Genomic DNA, 21,129 nt, shown 5'->3' on the forward strand with positions numbered 1-21,129 from the left:
CGGTAGGTTGAACTCAATGACTATACATAGTAAATTGCTGAAAGGGGCCAGCCATCCTAAGTTTAGTGAAACATTTGATATTTTCTCAATTTGATACCGTTTTAGTGTAACCGTTAGAGCACAAAAAGCATATCCTTTTCACCAAATTTAAATTTGATGATGAATTTAATGAATGGTTGGAGATGGTCTCACCTACAAAAAAATCAAAAACATAATAATATAAATAATATAATATTCTAATAATATATATATATATATAGCAATGGAGGGTATCGGCCAGCCTATGGCTAAATTTATAAAAAATAACAAATATAGAACAATTTAGAAACTGAATTTCATTGAGTGAATAAGAACTTACAATGAAATGACCCAGTCTTGAAAAGATTTACAACCATGACTACTTGAGAACTACTCCCAGGAAATGAAGTGCAATACAAGAATTGAAATGCTAAAAATGTAAAGAACTAGAAATATAAAACTGGAAAGAAAATATGAAGTAAATGAACTGGTTTCTGGATCTGAGTCTGGGTCCTTTCTGTATAGCCTTCTCTGCTATTTATACTCTTTAGTGGTAACCATCAAAGTGACCTTCTAACCGTTGAAATACACTTCCATGATCTCTGGTCATGGCTTCGCTCAACTAGCTCCCATTACACCTCTTTTGCAGTTAGGCTTTCCTTTTGAATTTGAATTTGAATTGTAGGTAACCGTTAGGCTATGTCATATCGCGCCTCTTGACTATTCTGATGCCATGCAGATCCAATACTACCAATATGAACTATCACGTGTCTATATTTGACTGGAGACTTGCTTTAATTCCCCAAATTGCTCTTTAGGTGCCACGTGCCACTCTGCAATTATCTTTTACAAATTATACAGCCAACATTACCCCCCGCATTAATATACCCAATACTTGGTGATAGTAGTGGACTAGTGCATTCTACCCACGTCTTAGGACGTGCATGGACTCTGTATATTCTGGAAGTGTAACCGCTTTTGAACACTGAAGTAGTGAACTTCATTAAATCCTTGTGCTTTGCACTTCTATTTCCTAAGTAGACGAAAAGACTGGTACATCCCCAATGGCCAATCACACCTTCTCTAACATTGATCGAGCATACGTGGAGTCTTTGGAAGATGATTGCAGGCCTCGAAAGAACCTTAATGCATTTATTGGCTACACTTATTCGCCTCCATTTATACAAGTCATGGAAGCTTTTGTAAGTTACCAACCTTTGGACCAAGAATTTGCCAACTACAAACCTTTGGCCCAAGCATTTGTAAAAATGGATCTTGGAAGCTCCTCCTCTACCCCACAACTCTCCTCATGGGACGAAGCCGCTTCTTCTTCCTCCAAGTCCATTGGCTGGGGAAGTTGGCCAGTACTTGCTGAACGCCAAATGAGAGAGCGGATTCATCATCGATTTGTTGAATTCGATGATCCCTTTTCCGTTCCTCCTTCTACTCGAAGCTCAGTAGTTTATCCCTATATACCCATTGATCACCAACGCAGTCTTGAGGACAACTTACTTGTGACGTGGTACATGTCTTCCATGCTAGCAAGAATAGTGCGGAAAACTCCTCATCCAGACGAAGCACAGGGATTTAATTCGTCATTTTTGGCTAAGAAGGAAAAACTTTGCTCTTCTGACTAGCTCGAATGTGTGAATGACTCCTAGTTCCCCTCTTTCTTCGGGATGGACCCCTCTGCACCTCCTCTCTCTCAGAATCCTTTATCGGATGGAGGAATTGAGGCTTATTCTCTTCAAGGGTTAGGTAGCGTTTGGTAAAGCTTTCTAAATGTGATTTGAGAATAGGAGTTGTATTTTGAGTTTGTGAGTTTTGGAATTATGATTTGAGTGTGAAAAATTTGTTTGGCGAATGAGTTTTGAATTGAGTGCGAAATTTTTGATGTGACATATGATATTTGATACAAAAACTTATAACTCATAACCAAACACACAACTCAAAATTCTATTAAAGCTCATAAAAAAATTTTAAAATTTCAAAAAATATTTTTTGTTGAATATATAAAAATTAACATGTGTCAATTGCAAAAAAAAAAAAAAAAAAAAAAAATTGCACTGTTCCAGTCAACTGGTCGGATGACCGGTGGGATGACTAGTTAGTCCAAATTTTCCCGCCTTCGACCGAGTTTTCAAAAGTGAGTGAAATTAATTTTTGAAAGCTGGAAACAAATATCACGTGAGAACATTATACTAGAACTAAAGTTCCAAAACTCAAACAAACAGAGCCTTCGTTTTTCTCTTCCTACCAACCTCCAATTCCTTCAACTACATTTGAGCGATACAAAGCTCAGCTTCTGCTTGCAGTCTTCCCTCACTTGCCCTTCAATGTTCTTGGAGATGAGCTTCCTCTCAAGAACTTCCAATGGGCCTGTGACATTATGACTCGGGATCATGTTCTCAACCCCACTGCCCAGACAGAGCTTCGAACCTTTTCAGACCAACTCCCACTCCTTCTTCATTGGTACAAAATTTCTTTGGCCACCAGCGACTCCTTGGACGAAATCATAGTCAATCGAATTCAAATTCAGTATGAAGCAGAGAATCTTATTGAAGAATATGATGACTTTAAGAACAAGGACTCAGCATACTGGGATGATTTAGATATGGACGAAATGGAGCAAGGTCTGAAGGAGGCAGAGTTCGAGATGAAAGCCGAATAGCTTTTTCACAAAATAAAAGCCTATCAACTACAGCAAACTGAGTCAGATAGAGTGGAGGATAGAATAAAGAAATAACACAAGTTCATAGAACACTGCTGGGTTAAATTTAATGAACTTGTTACTTTTTCTATTCCCTATTATTATGAAGTTGAATTTGTAGCCAAGTAGGCATTTCTAATGTAATTATTTATATATCAATAAAACTAGGGGTTTTCTTTCCCTCTTTTGCATGACCTGGTTTTATATTCCAATTACATGATCAATTACATGGAAAATATGGCTTTATACCTTACTATGTTTATATAATCTGTGAATGACGACTTCGAAGCAACCAACTTACTTTGATACCAGGTTTCAAATGTTGCGAATTATAAAATTCTTTATAGGAGTACTGGTATTTATCTTAGGCTTTCACATTCTAATTATATAGTTAATATAGTATGTGTAAATAACAGTACCAATCTTGCTCTGAGGCCTGACTCAGGTATTTTAAAGCATGAAATTTCTCTTAAGAACGGCCTTATTTACCTTCGAAGAATCTTGTATAAGTAAAAGCGTTTGATTAGTCTTTTGGCCTTTGGACTTTCTATAATGCTTAACCAAGAACTGGTTTCATAGTGCTTATTTATACTAAAAGAATAGGCAAGAACCATATTCTAACTATAGGTTATTACGAAGATCCCTTCGAAGGAAACTTCCTTTATTGGAAAATTTATAAGCACACTGCCAAAATTTACTATCCACACAGTTGGATAGTAAGACTTTAAATACCTACCATTGATTTTCTTGGGATGCACATATTCATTAAGATTTCTCAGATGGTATGCTCCCCAGGCAAGACACTATGAATTTGGTATAGTCATTCCTAATTAGGTGACCAATTGCCAAACTTATGGCTTTTAATTCCTATTGGAAGTATTGTTTTCCATACCAAGTCACCTTCAACAAAGCTAATGTGCCTAACTTTCTTATTATAGTTTTTGACTGCTTTCTTCTTTTGGAAAAGAATACTATTTAATGCCAAAATTCTAGCTTCATCCACATTTTCTAATTCTAAGAACATACTTTGATGGTACTGTTTAGAAGTTAACTGGTCCTGGCATTTTACCCTCAAGGATTTAATATTGATTTGCACATGTAACATTGCATCATGTCCATATACTAAGGCATAATGAGCGACTCATGTACTTGACCTTGGAGAAGTTCTATAGGCCCACAACACATCTAATAACAAGTTATGCCAATCCCTAGGATTGTCTTCCACAACTCTTTGTATTCTTTTTTTCAAGGATTTGTTAGATGACTCAGCCCGACCATTTGCTTGTGCACAATAAAGGGTGGAATTAACAAGGCTAATTCCAAACTCTGCTGCGAAAGATTTTACCATTTTTCCATCAAATACAGTCTCATTATCTACAGTTATAGTCTGTGGGATCCCAAACCTATGGATCAATTCCTTAATAAATCCAATAACTTCAGTATGATCCACAGCTTTATAAAGCTTAGCTTCAACCCATTTAGTGAAGTAATCTGTGGCCACTAGAATTAAACAATGCTACTTTAAAGAAGGTGGATATACTTTCCCTATCATATCCATTGCCCATCCTCTAAATGGCCATGGCTTCATTACTGCATGCAAATCAACTATTGGCATATGTCTTATCATGCCATGCTTCTAGCATGCCTGACATCCTTTTGCATACTCTATGCAATCCTTTAGGATGGTTAGCTAATACTAGGAATGCCTTCAAAGCAACCATTTCATTTCCACACCAGGCTAATGGGCACCACAAATACCTTCATGCACCTCAGCCATAGCAGTCAATGCTTCTTTTGGCCCTAAACATTCTAACAGTAACCCATCTGCTCCTTTTTTATAAAGAACATTATTATACACTATATATTGCATAGACTATAATTTAATTTTTTTGTTGGCCTTCGAAGATGGGTCAGTTAAATATTGAATGATTGGATGCCTCCAATCATGCTCTTCTAAGTTATTGTTGTTAACTTCTACCATGATACCCTTTTAGCCAAATGTTGTATTAACTTCTGATATGTTGCTTGACTTATGTCCACTTGGCTATTTCCCTTTCTTCTGAAATTCGAGGCCCTCTGAGCCACATCATTGGCCTTATGGTTCATGAATCTTGGGATATAAGTCACATTGATTATCTAAAACTGAGAAAGCAAATGCAGTGCAGCAACATAATATGATAACATGCTTGCACTTTGAGACTTGAAGATTCCTTCTACTTGGTTGATTACCAATTGGGAATCCCTAAATATATCAACTGCATGAGCTTGTAATCCAATAAGTATCTCAAGTCCCATTATTAAAGTTTCATATTTAGCTTGATTATTGGAACAAGTAGTTTCATCTACTCTGAAACCATGTGTGGTTTCTACCCCCTGTAGTGATTTAATTATAATACCAATTCCAACAAAACCACTGGCTTTTGATCCATCGAACCACATTTACCATGGCTCAACGTTGACCATATCAAGGTCCATTATCTCTTGGCTTTCTATTTGACATGAATGATCTGCCAAGAAGGTAGCCAAAACTTGTCCTTTTACTACCCTTTAGGGGACATATTCTAGATGAAATTCTGATAGAGCTAATATCCATTTGCTAATTCTTCCTCTCAACACAGGTCTAGATAACATGTACTTAACCAATTCTGTGGTTACAATTACCAAGATAACAGTAGGCAAAAGACAATATCTTAATTTCATTACTGCAAAATACATTGCAAGGCACAGCTTTTCTACAGCTGAGTATTTACGTTCACAAGAATTTAAAAACCTAAAAATCTACTAAGGTAATAAACTGCTTGCTCCTTGCCTTCTTCATTGTCCTGAGTTAGGAAAACTCCCAATAAATCTTCTGCTGCAGCAATGTATAACTTCAAGGGCTTGTCGCTTCTTGGTGGCATCAACACTGGAGGCTTGGCCAAGTAGGCTTTAATTCCTTTGAAAGCAGCTTGATGCTCTGCAGTCCATACAAACTCCTCTTCATTTTTCAACTTTAACAAAGAAGAAAATACTTTAGTTTTCCCTACAGTGTTAGAAATAAATATTCGAAGGAAATTAACCTGACCAAGGAACTTTTGTAATTCTTTCTTACTTGATGGAGGTTTGGCCTCAATGATGGCTTTGGCTTTATTCTGATCAATATGTATTCCCTTCTTGTGCACTAAATACCCCAAGAAGTTTCCAGCTGATACACTAAAAGCACATTTGAGAGGATTAAGCCTCAACTTGAACTTTCTCATTGTTTTGAAAGCTGCTACCAAGTGAACCAAGTGTTCCTCCATAGACTGGGACTTTACAACAATATCATTAATGTAACACTCTAGGTATCCTCCAATAAGATCATGAAAGATAGTATTCATTGCCCTCTGATATGTTGGCCCAACATTCTTTAGACCAAACGGCATTTTCACCAATTCGAAGGTGCCAATATTCCCAGGACACCTGAATGCTATCTTATGGACATCCTTCTTTGTAATGCAGATCTAGTTGTAACCAGAATGCCCATCCATCATAGACAAAATCTTGTGTCATGCTGAATTGTCCACCAATAAATCAACTATAGGCATGGAGTATTCATCTTTTGGAGTTGCCAAATTCAGGTTTCTAAAATCGATGCATACCCTCATCTTGCCATTATTTTTAACCATAGACTGTTCTAATGAAGCCTGCTTTATGGAGCCTGAGAATCTCCTCCTTTACTTTTTGAACCACTTCAGGGCTCATCCGTCTTGGTTTCTACTTGTGTGGCTTGAAGTTAGGCTTCATAGGGAGCCTATGTTCCACTAATGACCTATCCAATCTAGGCAGTTCATTATAAAACCATGCAAAAGAATCCTTATATTGCTTTGAGACTACCAGTAACTGGTTCCTGTAAATAAGACTTAGCCAAGCACTGATATAAGTGGGCTACTGTGCAGAACCTTCTCCTAAATTAACTTCTTCCAAGGGGTCTTGTACTTGAGCACTTACTAATGCTTCTCCTTTGACTTTTTCTGCCTTTGAAGCAACTTCTTCATTTTGTTCTGCTCCCACTTTCTCTGGTTTAATGTCTTTGCTTTCTTCCTTATAGACAAATCTGTCAATAAGGCTTCTTCCGATATTTCCTGGACTTTTGTATCGATGTCCAATGCATAGTACTCATCAAGAGCCAAAGGCCTGGCCTTTTGCTGCTCCTGATTACAGCCAACCACCATGGCTTCCTTTTCTTGTTCCTAAACCTTCTGGACTATTGATTTTACGTCCAATACTGAAAACTTGACTAAGGCCAAGGGTTTAGCTTCTTGGTTCTTATCTTCTTGCCTATAACCAAGCATCATTGTCATCTTTGGTGACGAACTCTTCATCAGCACTCTCCTACACTAAGTGCTTCAGGTGTGCTACTTCCTTATCAGCTGTCACTTCGGCTGTTCCATCAGGTTCCCTCAGTACATTGAGTGGTGTCACTCCTTCAGTGTATAACTTGGCCTCTGCAAAATCAGCACAAGTGATAAACGGTTGAGGGTCAGCATTGATCTCTTCTGTCTCTCCATTGAATAGGGCTATCATTATTTTCTGATGTAGAGAGGAAGGTACACATTTGTTGGTGTGGATCCAATCCCTGTCAAGCAAAGCATTATACTTGGCATTACTATCTATAACAAAGAATGCTGTCATGCAATCTCTGGTTCCCCAAACTCAAGTTGATGGGTAGAATGCCCTGAGCCATCTGCTTATCCGTAGCAAAATCGGTAATGGTTATGCTAGTTAGGATTAATCTGGGTTTCTTTTCCCCAATTTCTTCAAGGAGGACTTCGAAAGCAGGTTCACTGCTGCCCCATTGTCCACTAACACCCTGTTCATTTGTATCCTGTCGAAGTAGGCCTTGATATACAAGGGCTTAATGTACTGAGTCATAGATGTTGTAAGGTACTCGAAGGGATACGAGAGGTAAATATTCACCTCCTCATTTTCTTCTTCAGTTTCCATTGGTGTGGTCATTTCAGACTCATCTTGAATCATGCTGGCCTGTGAATCTTCACTAGAAACCGGAATAGGGTTAACTTCCTGACCTTCTTGGTTTCCCTTTTTAACTTGGAACTCCTATGGCAGTATATATACTATGTTCATTGACACTGGAGGAAATGAACCAAACTGAACTGCTGGCTGTACTTGTTTCCCTTCCAAACTAGCTTGTGTTGTTATTTCGGAAGCATCTTCCGTGCTGCACTCTGGTACCTCTATGCTAGCAGGTTCCTTTGAAGCAGCCTGTTGGTAATCTACCTCCGTTGGCTTGTCAACCAAAAAGGTTTGCTCAGCCATGAAGGCCTCAAATATTCAATTTTCAGCCAATATTCTCTTTTGGCCTAGCTCAGTCCCTTCATTCGTTTCATCATCATTTTCCATTAAAGCCTTTTCGAGGCCTGCTAAATTGGATTTTTCTTTGGCTCTTAGTTCAGTATGAACTTTAGCCAACTGCTCCATACTGTCACTTCTCTTGATTTTGGGAGCAAGCTTCGAACCTATCCCCCTATCTGTCTGGTTTTTTGCTTGTGCCATGGAAGTGCTCTCCCCACTTTCTTTCAGATCCCTCTGATACTGGGTGTATCTTCGTTGGATCTTCCTCATTTGGGACCTAGAAATTACAGGAACTACATCTGGCTCCCTTGTTTTTGGATTCTTTAATAACACCCAGTTGTTTGAAGCCACCAAGGGAGGTTTGATAATTCTTCCCTGGTCTTCAAAAACCTTTCTTTGAGTAGGCATTTCTTTATGTTTGTTCTGCATAACAAACTAATCTGGAACTCTTGGGACCCATGAGCCCATTGGTTTGGCTGCTGGACCTGCTACCCACTTTTTGAAATAGTCTTCGAAGCAGTCTTTAGGGGTCAATTATCAGTCCTGGTCCCATGCCCTGCACTGAATCCATTCTCCCTTTCAAACTGGTTGTCTACTTTGTAATAATTACGTGGCCTAGTTTCATATAGAGGCCTCTTTCCTTTTGATTGCATCCTGGTGTCTGGTGGGGTTACCAAGGATGAATGATGTCTAGGGCCAGTTGGGTATGGCCTCTTATTATGGGTGCTGGTTATTCGATCCCTCTGCAACTCTTTGTAATGCTGTTTCCCGTCAACTAGGAGCCCTTTCAGCCACTTGTAACACATCCTGCACTTAGGACACATCCTCTGCATTATAGCAGCTTCGAGAGAGTCATCATCCAACATCTCTTCACTAGAGCCTTCTTTTAGGCCTGGAAAGCTTTGTCCATTAGCTGGTGAACTTCTTGTGTTCTTTCTGAAAGCAGCCTGGCTAGCCACATACATCTGTATAGTAACTTCCTCCAATTTTTTCAGGGATAGGTTTTGGAAATCTGGCATGCCAACATTGGTTGCAGCCTCCACAATCTCTAGAAACGGGTTGGTGTCAATTCCCATAGCTTTATCAGACTTGGCCGGAAACTTTAGCCTCTCCTTTCGAATCTGTTTTTTGATCCTGTCTCAGAAAATAATACAGTTTTTAGTTGAATGAGACCAAGAATTGTGCCATTTACAGTACAGTTTTCCTTTAAGTTCTTCAAGGGTAGGAATCTTGACTCCTTTTGGTAACTTTAGAAAATTTGCTGCAAGTAAATGATCAAAAATATCATCTACTTTTGTTAAGTCAAAAGAATATTTCCTATGCAGGTCTTTCTTTTTAAACTGCTGGTCTATTGTACCGTCTTTCTGAATTAATGCCTTACAAGCCATAAATTTTTTTCCTACTATCTCTGCTGCATCAATTTCATAATTAGGGCCCCTATAGTATATGATGCATTACTTTGATCTTGTTCTTCTTTGAGTAAAGTTTCATAGCTAGACACCTTATAGGTTAACTCTACTAAGTCTCGAAACTCAGCTGAATCAAACTTCTTTCGAAGCCTAAATTCCAAGCCATTCTGAGCCAATCTTACACATTTAGGCTCTAGTAGCATGACCCTGCATTTGTTTCGTGCCCTTTTAAATTTGGCAATAAAGTGAGCAGCCTTCTCATCAGGCCTTTGGCTAAATCTTGTCAAGTTTGCCATAGAAACTTCAGGTTCTATTTGGAAAAATTGGGCATGAAAAACTTCCTCAATTTGCTGCCAAGTTTGGATAGAGCCAGGTATATGGTTTATGTACCATACGAAGGTTGCTCCAGTTAGAGAGTTTTGGAAAAAAGTCTTAGTTTTATATAATCATTATTAGTGAACTCACCACACTAGCCTGTAAACTTGGCAATGTGTACTATAGTTGACTGATTTCCATTTTCATAAAAGAGGCCAAAGTCTGGTATTCTAAACCCCCTAGGATATTCGTGTACCCTATCCACCCACTCTGGGTAAGGTTTTCTGTACACTGGTGCCTAGACCCCTCGAGCCATAGGTCCACACATTTGTCTAACTATATCAACAATTTGGTCCCTTAGAATTATATTTTGTGCTGGTTGAACCACTACTGAAGGGACAAACACAGGGTTTGGAGGAACACCATGTGCTTGTGGACCTCTTGGTCCATACATGGGTACATTCAGGACTGACTGTCCCTGCTGTACTAGCTGCTGTTGAAGGTATGTCTGGCCTCTTAGAGCCTTTCCTGTGAAAGGTCCTGCGAAAGGTAACACAAGAGGAGAAGCAGGTGTTGTTTTTCTTCCAATTGCAGGAAATCCTTCCAACCCCCCCCCCCCCGCGGGTGCAAACTCAAACATAGGGTTGGTGAAACCTCTTGTGCCTGGCATGTTTTCAAACATAGGATTTGGAAATGCCCTCATGACATTACCTTGAGTTGGCCTAGATCTACCAAATTGTATGGTTTCCCTGGTAGAGAATGGTACATTCTGAGTGACCATTGGCCTCGAAAGAGTTTCATACCATGATTGAGGCACAGGAGCGGGCCTCTCATGGTTGTGACTACTAGTCTGACCATTGACTTGTCCACTATTTTGCATAGGCTATTTATCTCAAGCCAATCGTTGCTAAGGACTATTTACATTTTCTTTAGTTTGTCTTACAGCAATTGGTTGATGAGAATTCATTCGATCCAAAAAGGATGTTGCCCATCTTTTCATTGTATACATTAGTTGTTGTCCCATAGCATCTACTAAACCTCCTCACGGGTTTAGTGATTGGGTAGAAAGGACATTCGAAGGTCTAGTCTCATGGCCCTGTCCAGTATGTTGGACATGTGTTGTATATTGTGAAGTCCTGGTCTGTTCGACAAATTGTGGAGGATCTGATGGGATAGATGCATCCATCACATTGTCCTCTGGGTTAGGTATTTCTACCTCTCCTTTCACACCCTCTTCCAAGCGTTCATTTTCTTCTCTTGCTTTACGTCTAGCCATTTTTAATAGTCCTGCCAGGTGTACCAAAAAATATATGTTGGTTTTTTTGGCTTTCAAAGGTTAATTGTGTAATTTTAAGCATGCCAGCAAGGATCAATAAGTCCTTACAGAATTTATAATTGCCAACCAATTATCAGATGATTGTGTTGAAGTTCTTTCAGCCTCAATGAAGATGACTTTTACTGGTGGCTTGTTTTAGGAGAAATTTATAAGAAATAACAAATACAGAACAATTTAGAAATTGAATTTCATTGAGTGAATAAGAACTTACAATGAAATGACCCAGTCTTGAAAAGATTTACAGCAATGACTACTTGAGAACTACTCCTAGGAAATGAAGTGTAGTACGGGAATTGAAATGCTGAAAATGTAAAGAACTGGAAATATAAAACTGGAAAAAAAATATGAAGTAAATCAACTGGTTTCTAGATCTGAGTCTGGGTCCTTTTTGTTTAGCCTTCTCTGCTATTAATACTCTTTAGTGGTAACTGTCGAAGTGGCCTTTTAACCGTCGAAATATATTTCCATGATCTCTGGTCATAGCTTTGCTCAACTAGCTCCCACTATGCCTCTTTTGCACTTAGGCTTCCCTTTTGAATTTGAATTTGAATTGTAAGTAACCGTTAGGCTATGTCATCTCGCGCCTCTTGACTATTCCGATGCCACGCAGATCCAATACTACCAATATGAACTGTCACGTGTCTATCTTTGATTGGAGACTTACTTTAATTCCCCAAATTGCCCTTTAGGTATCACGTATCACTCTGCGATTGGCTTTTACAAATTATATAGCCAACATTGGTTTGGTCTTGAATTCAATAACTTAGAACCAATTATGATTAAATTGATTTTAAATTAGTGTCAACTTAAACTAAACCGACTCATGTGCACCCCTAGCTAGGAGTAATGCATGCATGCTGCATTATTATTAAAATCTTATATGATGAACTACAAACTTCATAATGTTAACCAACGATAGAAAGTTTTAAACTAGCTTAATACCAAAACATTTCTTTTTATATATTTTGAAAGGTTAAAGAGTTATTAAAGTTCTAAATTTATATCATCTATTGATAATCAATTATTAAAGAATTTGATCAAATTAAAAATAAATAGTATTAAATTAAAATAAATGGGTCGATCTTGGTCTGGTTTGGGTCGAACTTATATTACATAATAGCTCTTAAAGTCATTTTTCAAGTCCTCGGGATTGGATTTATACTTTATTCCTAAGCCCATCCAAAAAATTTATTTTCAAATAAAAATTATAATTAATTTAACCATTTGAGTGTCTCTTTATCTATTCAAGACTAGTAGTTCAAATTTTATAATTAATTCTTTATATAATTAGTAGAGAAAATTTTGTAGCGTTTGGTAGAGTTTTAGAATTATGATTTGAGAATAGAGTTGTATTTTGAGTTTGTAAGTTTTGGAATTATGATTTGATTGTGGAAAATTTGTTTGATTATGAGTTTTGAAAGGAGTTTTGAATTGAGTTTGAAGTCTTTGATGTGATATATGATATTTAATTCAAAAACTTACAACTCATAACCAAACACACAACTCAAAATTCTATATTTTAAAAAAATTCTAAAAATATTTTTTATTTAAAATATAAAAATAACAAGTGCAAAAAAAAAAAAAAAAGAACACTGTTCCGGACGATTGGCCGAACATCCGGGGGACATCCCGGAAGATGACTGGGTAGACGTGTTTTGAAAAGTGGGTGTGGAATCAAGTTTTGAAAATTCTAACCAAACACCACACTCAAACCAAGGGGCAGAATTGCGTTTGGAAGTCTCCACCAAACGCAGCCTTTCATTTTACCCTCAAAACTTTGCCTCGATGATCAATTACACCCCAAACATTAAACAATTTCAATTTTACTCCTAAAACGTTTGAAATCATATCAATTTGACACCTGTCGTTTATTTTCGTCAAGTAGGTGGATGGAATAGTGACGTGGCACCCTGAATTTTGCCTGTAGAGGGGAAATTAAGGCACTTTTATCGAGTTCGGATCCTCTCCTTGCATATCTTCCTTGATTTTCTATGTGCAACGGCTGAGATCAGCCGTTGCAGATCCAACGGATATTAAAAAAATATATATATGAAATTGAAATTTCATTTTCCCGTCCAAAACAATACACAACCTATATAGAGGTTATACAGATTTTGATTTGGAATCACACTCACAAAAACACACACTCATCCCTTCTTCTCTGTCGAACCCACCCTCACCGGCGACCCAGTCTCGAAGCCGTTGTAGATTTGACGACAGTGACCCACTCTCGATGCCATTACAGATTCTGTCTACTTGGCAAACCAGAGCCGTCACGCTCTTGTCTTCCACCTCACCGGCAGACCCCTTTACAGCGACCCACTCCCCAAACCGAACCCATTGCTTTGCCCTCGTTCTGTCTGCCCTCACTTCGCAAACTAGAGGTTAGTCTTCATTGTCTTTGTCTCTGTAATTGAACTGCATTTTGTGTGTTTGTTTGGAATTTTTTCAAACTGAAATTAGAGGTTAGTCTTCATGTGACTGTAAGTTTATCTCACTAGAATATTTTTTTGTCTCTCGATTTTTTTTATTTTTATTTATCTTTAGGCTTTGTAAAGACATTGTTTGTTTACAATTTGTTATAATTGATGACTTTGTCGTGAGTCATGACTGTTAATTTGTTAGATATTGTTTTTTTACAATTTGGGTTTGACTAAAATGGAGAAAAATTTACCTTTACAATTTGGGTCTTCTAAGACTTAATGTCTCTGTGTAGATGTCTATATATAGATCTATTTGTAGTTGTGCATTAAGCTTGCAAATTTAGTGTATGGTACTTTCTTGTCTTGCTCTTGATTGTTAATATATGACAAGCACTTACTATTTGACACTTTGTTTAAGTATAGCTTATTACTCTTGGAATCAGTTACATTGTTTGGTTAAAACATGCTTAATATGGCAGTTTTGTGTGCCGAAAGGTGAAATGTAAATTGACAGTGTTGTTTAGGGCAGTTAGATGCACCATTGCTTGATGTGAACATATAAAGAGATAAAAAAATTCACTTGTTATAATTGATGATTAGGCTCTTAAAGTTCACAATTTGTATTTTTATGTTATGTCCTATCCGTTGAGCTACAATAGGCTTGCCAAACCCTGTGTAGTGACCCAACCCAAAACTAAATGACTCTTGTTGCCCATGAATCAGTGTTACCAAAGGTACTTGGCTTGCATACCTTTTCTTAGACACTTTAAAGAGAACCAAGTAGCTGAAGTTTGAGATTATATAGTTTAATTGATTTATTATTTGATCATAATTGGGTCTCACTCCTTAGTTCTCATTTCTTGTTTCTTTATCCAAGTGTGACAGTGAGTTCTTTGACCATAGTGCAGATATTGTGTTTTTTTTTTTGTCTCTGAGATAAAGATTTTATTTATGTAGCTAAGATTTTATTTATATGGGTTTTCAATTGCATTTTGATATGGATATGGAACCAGAGAATGATTGTTCTTGGAAGCCAAAACAGGGAATGACATTTGATTCTAAATAATGTGTGTATGATTTTTATAATACATATGGAGGAAGAATGGGGTTTAGCATAAGAATGGATTATTGTAGGAAGAACAAGTTCACTAACCAACTTATTTGTAGACTGTTGGTTTGCAACAAGGAGGGATTTCAGAAGGTTGACAAACGAGACCCATTGGCAAAAACCCTAAAGCTGAAACTAGGACTGGTTGTGAGGCTCGACTTTATGTTAAATTAGATGAGGGTATTGGGAAATTTGTTGTGATTGATTTCAAAGAAAAACACAACCATGATCTTGTATCACCCGAGTGTGCCCACATGTTGCCGTCACAAAGAAAGATATTGACTACCCAAGCAATTGAGTTAGATTTGGTGGCACAGTTTGGTCTTCGTTTAGGCCAGTCTTTCAAGCTCATGGGTAGGGAAGTTGGTGGGAGGCAATGTCTTGGGTTTACAAAATTAGATCAAAAAAATTATTTGAGAACAAAAAGACAACAAAGTTTAGCATATGGGGAAGTAGGCAATGTGTTGCAATACTTTAAAGAAAAATCTTTGCAGAATCCTTCATTCTTTTATGCTTTTCAGTTAGATAATGAGGAGCAAATAATGAATATGTTTTGGGCCGATGCACAAATGATCATGGATTATGCCCAATTTGGTGATGTGCCACATTTGATACGACTTACAAGTTAACAAAGAACATAGACCCTTTGTATCTTTTGTGGGATTCAACCATCATAAGGAAACAGTTATATTTGGTGCAGCCTTGCTGTATGATGAGACCGCCGAATCGTTTGTATGGTTGTTTCAAAATTTTCTAGAGGCTATGTCAAGAAAGGCACCAAAAACTTTGTTCACCGACCAAGATGCTGCAATGGCTAAAACCATACCCATCGTTATGCCTGACACAAGTCACCGATTGTGTACTTGGCATTTGATGCAAAATGTATTAAAACATGTTAATTGTTTGTTCCAAGATAAGCGGGTAAAAGGTGTACTAAATAAATTATTCTTTGACATTGAAGATGCAAATCGATGGAAGTTAGAGTGGGCGGAAATGCTTGATAAATATGATGCGCATGACAACCATTGGTTGAAATTGACTTTTGCGGTGAAAGAAAAATAGGGCTGGCCATATGTTAGATCAACATGGGTTGCGGGAATGAATACCACACAACTTATTGAATCTTTTAATGCTTTTTTGAAGGATTACATTCGTTCTGATTTTAACTTAAATGAATTCTTCATGCATTTCGAAAGGGTACTTTACAAGAAGCGATACAAGAAGTTAGAAGCATGATATGCTTTGTGCCAAAGGTTGCCAAAGGTGAAAGCAACAGTAAGAATGTTAATACAAATGGGTAATGTGTACACAAAAAAGATTTTTAAGGAATTTCAAAATGAGTACTTTCGATTCATTGAATCGGACATAGAAGCAATTGAATATGGCGAGGCTAGTACCATTTACACAGTTGTTGATGTTGATAACAAACATGCAAGGAAAGTGAAGATGGAGAGGGATGGCTCTTTGGGTTGTAATTGTACAAAGTTTGAAAGAGAAAGAATCTTGTGTTGTCATTCATTGAAGGTTATTAGAGACATAATGAAGATGAAGGAGGTTCCTCCACAATACATTCTAAAGAGGTGGACCAAACAAGCAAGAGCCAAAACTGTGAAGGACATTAAGGGGAATGACATTCAAGTAGATGTGAAATTCCAATAAGCCTCGCGGTATGAGACATTGATGACCGCATTTAGAGCACTAGCAAGTAGAGCTGCTGAAACTGAAGAAACTTATGATTTTTGTATTGCACACCTTGCTACATTAGGTCTTGTAAAGAGTCATAGCTTATTTTGAGTTTTTCAACGACTTGATAATCAGGAATCGCTTTCAATTTCTCCAATTGACTTTTCCAGACATTTAAGCTTTTCCTTGACAGAAAAGAACCCAAAATTTTTATAGCTAATGAAAGCCCTCCACAGTATTGTACCACCCTTTCTGAGTCCTCTATGAAACCATCAATGGGACGATTTTTCCCAAAGGCATGCCAACTAAAGAGCTCTAAGGACTCATTATAATCCAAATTTCCAATCTTGTGAATGTGGCTAACTTCATGAGCCCTTAGCAACCGCTCACGTCTAGTGGTTATGATGATTTTACTACCTTGAAAAAGCCAATCTCGCATCCCAAGTATTGCATCTAGTTGGTCTATCGTATCCACATCATCAAGAATTATAAGAACTCTTTTGCAACGTAATGCATCTTTAATTTTAACAATTCCTTCTTCAACACTATAAAACTTTTTTTTTTCTTCCATTTAAAATATCTGAAAGAAGTTGTCTTTGTAATTGAAGTAAACCATCTGGTTGTTTTAGAGTTTCTCTTACATTTGCAAGAAAACTGCTACCTTTGAAGCTTGAGAAGTTCGAATTATATAGAAATTTGGCAATGGTTGTCTTCACTATTCCACATATCCCACAAATTGCGACTATAACAACATCACTAGACCCATCTCGTAACCAAAGCCCAATATTTTTGGCTCGAGAATGTATTCCAATCAAGTAGGGGGAATTGCCCAAGATTGTGTGTCTTATTTTGTCTGAAACAACTTCTACAATTTTGTCGATAAATTTTGACTCGAGTCTAAAAACAAGATCAAGATTAAAAATAAAGCACAATAAGAATGCAATAACTTGAAATTAATTATAAATTCTCATGCAATAATGAACAAAATGACTATGTTATTTATTGTCTTTGTTAAAACAATTAGACAAGTCCTAGATGAAAAGAAAAGAGGTTTTACAATCATTGTTTTGGATCAATACTATTTTTTCTAATATAAATTATTTTCCCTACTTTGTGTTTTTTTTTTTTTTAATTTTTTAATATAGTAAGCTAATAAGTTATTAAAATTTTGAAGAATAGTCTAATTTTTTTCAATAAAATTTTAGGATTAATTATACCAAGAGCCCTCAATTATTGGTGTATATATATCATTTATCCCTTCAACTATGAATCCATACTTTTGACCCCTTCAACTATATATCACTTTCACCCCTCTAGACATCTCTAAAATGAGTGAATTTGTACGGTTTTTATAGTTGAGGAAGTCAATATGTACAAATTCATAGATGGGGTAAAGTAATATGCACTACTAGTTGATGGGGTCAATCTTGGTGTAATTAACCCAAATTTTTATGATTGGAAATGAACAATTTCATATGATCTTTTCAAATAGCTTCAAAGGGAGAACCATCTAAAAAAATCATAGTTAAAAAATTCGAGTTTTTTTTTTGGGGTATTATGAAGAACTTCTTGTGAACCTATACCGATTTGAAAAGAAACCGACTGGATGTTCCCTCAAGGAAAATTTAACTTCTATATTTGAAGGTTATCTTCTAAAAATTAAAAGATGTCAAACTCTTGGAATTTAAAATAAATAAAAAAAAGTTCATCCCAAATTTTAATCAAATAATTTTTAATCTAAATGGCCCTCATATGAAATACTTTTAACTACGAAATCCCAAAAAAGGGTGATGCAAGTAATGCTTAGCTAAAAGAGCAAAGTTACCCGTCAGCTTGATTTTGTAAATTCATCCCTGCTAAATCTGCAGCTTCTCTAAGGGCTGCCCTCCATTCTTGCATCTTGCCCTTCCAGTCATCTTTTCTTTCACCTGCTTCTGAATGGAATTTCTTTTCATGCCTCTTGAATGATTTTTTGAAACTTCCCATTTGCTTCCTCACATGGGATGGATCCACGTGATAGAAGACAGGTAGCACTACATGGCCAGTGGTCTTCCTACGTTTGAGGATCATCACTAGTTCATCAAGACACCAACTTGAAGAAGCATAGTCATTTGAGAAGACAACTATTGAAATCCTTGACTCTTGAACTGCTTTCTGCAACTCAAACTTAATATTTTCACCTCTTTCAATCTCATCGTCATCTTTGAAGGTGCAAAATCCTGCATGCTTCAAAGCTGTGTAGAGGTGGTCAGTGAACGTCTTGCGAGTGTCTTCACCTCTGAAACTTAAGAACACATGATAACTACATGGAGAATCTGAAGAGGAGGCATCTTGGGCTCTAACAATCTCCATTGGATTAAAGCTCCGTAAAGAATTAAGGACAGAAGAGCTATGAAATGGGATGGATGCCATCTGTCAAGGCATCATATATATTTTATAGGAGATGTGACTATATATCGAAAAAGAAAGACTGAGTAAAAAATAAAATAAAATAAAAGTGAGGAAATGATACCATAATTTACCTGTTGATTTATAATTTATCCTGGAAAGCGAGTGAATGGACATTTTAAGGACACTTGTTTGTGGACATTTTGAGCATGGAAGACGCTGCTAGGAAGTTTGGGTGATAAATAAAATAAAATAAAATAAAAGGTACAAATGTGTGGGAAATGTGGCAGGATGAGCAAGGTTGGATGAAAATGATGTGAAAGTGGGGATTTTTATTTTTTACCAAATTAAAAGGGTCTATTTTATAAGATAATTTTTTTTTTTAGTTTGTATCATGCATATGTCATGACAATTTGTTACATTTTCAGTTATAACAAATATATCTATATTATTATATTTGTGAATAATTCACTTTAGTCTCTCGAAACCTATTTTTTCATTTTGTCAAGTGGATTTTTTTATATTAAAAAAAATTATATCAAAAAAATAAAATAAAATTATAAAGTGAAATACATGAGATTTTAACCTAAGGTCTTGGATTTGGAAAGCAACACTCTTACCACTTGATCAACAAGCACTATATATATTTTAATTTCAAAATCAAAATTTATATTTTACAGATTTAATAGCACACCCAACGGGTGGCCGTACACCCCTAGTGTATATATATATATAATTGATCATAATCAAACGGTACTTGAGACATAATAATAATAAAAAAAATCAGTCATAATTAAAATAACAACCATAATAGGTCATAGCCAATCACCAAAATGGATCATACCTAAACACCACTTCAGGCATAATCAAAACCTCTTCCGCCAAAACCAAAATAACAATCACAATAGATCAAAACTAAATTATAAATACAATAGGTCACAATAGGCCATAACTAATTGTAAAGTCATATTTTAAAAATACAATTTAAAATTGTATTTTTTTACTTCAATACTTTATTAAAAAAAATTAAGTCGAAATCATGTTTTGAAAGTATACTTCAGTATAATATGGAATTGAAAAATAAGTAAAAAATTATGTAAGGCGAATGCTAACAAATTTCCTTAGGCAGGACAAAAAAAAAAAGGTACTGTCACAGCACCAGTTGTGACACCCCAATTGAGGTTAGTTTTTATTTTATTTTGATAATTTGAACCGTTTCTATTATAAGATTCATCGAGTATATTATTTACGCAAAAAATGAGGTTAATCGAACATATATAGCCCCATGATCGAACCATAATTATTTTTAAAAAAATTATTAAAATTATGTTAATTGTTTATTTTTATTTTTTTAAAAAAAGAACATAATTGTAGTCTTGTTATGGGTTATAAAGACAAAAACTTATTCCTCCATGTTGCTTGTTTCTTTGTTGGGATGGATGAAGATTGGGTAGTTACAATTCTAGATGGATGTGATTTTTACACAACAGTTGGGATTCAAAATCTCATTGATAGATGTCTGTTAACGATTGATAAACACAAAAAGTTAGTGATGCATCAATTGGTTCAAGAACCAAACCAAACCAAACCAAGCCTTAAGTCCCATCAAATGGGGTCGGCTACATGAATCCTTCTTCTCTACGCGGCCCTATCAAAAGCCATATTATTAGTCAAATTAAGTAGATTAATATCTCTATTTATAACGCTAGTCAACGTTAATCTAGGCCTACCCCGTCCCCTAACACTTCCATCTACCGTTACAGCATCGCATCTCTTCACTACTGCCTCTGTTGGTCTCCGTTGAATATGACCAAACCATCTCAAACGATTCTCTCTCAACTTATCTTCTATCGGTGCTACTCCTACCCATTCTCGAATACACTCATTCCTAATCCTGTCTTGTCTAGTCTTACCACACATCCACCTTAGCATCTTCATCTCAGCCACACTCATCTTATCTACATGTTGTTTCTTGGTTGCCCAACACTCCGTCCCATACAGCATAGCTGGTCTAATAGCCGTTCTATAAAACTTACCTTTTAGTCTAGTGGGTATTCGTTTATTGCACAATACCCCAGACGCACTTCTCCACTTACACCATCCCGCCTTAATCCTATGGGCCACATCTGCATCAATCTCTCCCGCTGTTGTGATAATCGACCCTAAATAACGAAAATGTTCACTCTTAGGCAGTTCTTGGTTCTCAATCTTCACTTCTCCTCTGCTTTCATTGTTATTGTTACTAAATTTACACTCCATGTACTCTGTCTTAGTTCTGCTTATCCGGAATCCTTTAGGTTCAAGAGCTTTTCTCCAAATCTCCAACTTTGTGTTAACTCCTTCTCTAGTCTCATCCACCAACACAATATCGTCGGCAAAAAGCATACACCATGGCACGTCATCCT

At 36.6% G+C, this 21,129-nt stretch overlaps 1 protein-coding gene and 1 pseudogene across 1 annotated transcript; one reads left to right on the forward strand and one right to left on the reverse strand.

Moving 5' to 3' along the window:
- The first annotated feature begins 15,946 nt into the window (after positions 1-15,946).
- LOC145791395 (protein FAR1-RELATED SEQUENCE 1-like) lies at positions 15,947-16,312 on the forward strand. Its single transcript, XM_082871748.1, has one exon. It carries the CDS (start codon positions 15,947-15,949, stop codon positions 16,310-16,312), a length of 366 nt encoding a protein of 121 aa, XP_082727874.1.
- A 97-nt stretch (positions 16,313-16,409) lies between these two features.
- On the reverse strand, positions 16,410-18,748 carry LOC114258183 (disease resistance protein RPV1 pseudogene; annotated as a pseudogene).
- Between the last annotated feature and the right edge of the window lie 2,381 nt (positions 18,749-21,129).

The sequence above is a fragment of the Camellia sinensis genome, chromosome 5 (assembly GCF_055761805.1).
Source record: "Camellia sinensis isolate YWXY chromosome 5, ASM5576180v1, whole genome shotgun sequence".
In the NCBI taxonomy this organism is placed as follows: domain Eukaryota; kingdom Viridiplantae; phylum Streptophyta; class Magnoliopsida; order Ericales; family Theaceae; genus Camellia; species Camellia sinensis.

Excerpts from the sequence above, each read along its gene's own strand:
- LOC145791395 (XM_082871748.1), top strand. The coding sequence starts at position 15,947 with ATGGGTAATGTGTACACAAAAAAGATTTTTAAGGAATTTCAAAATGAG.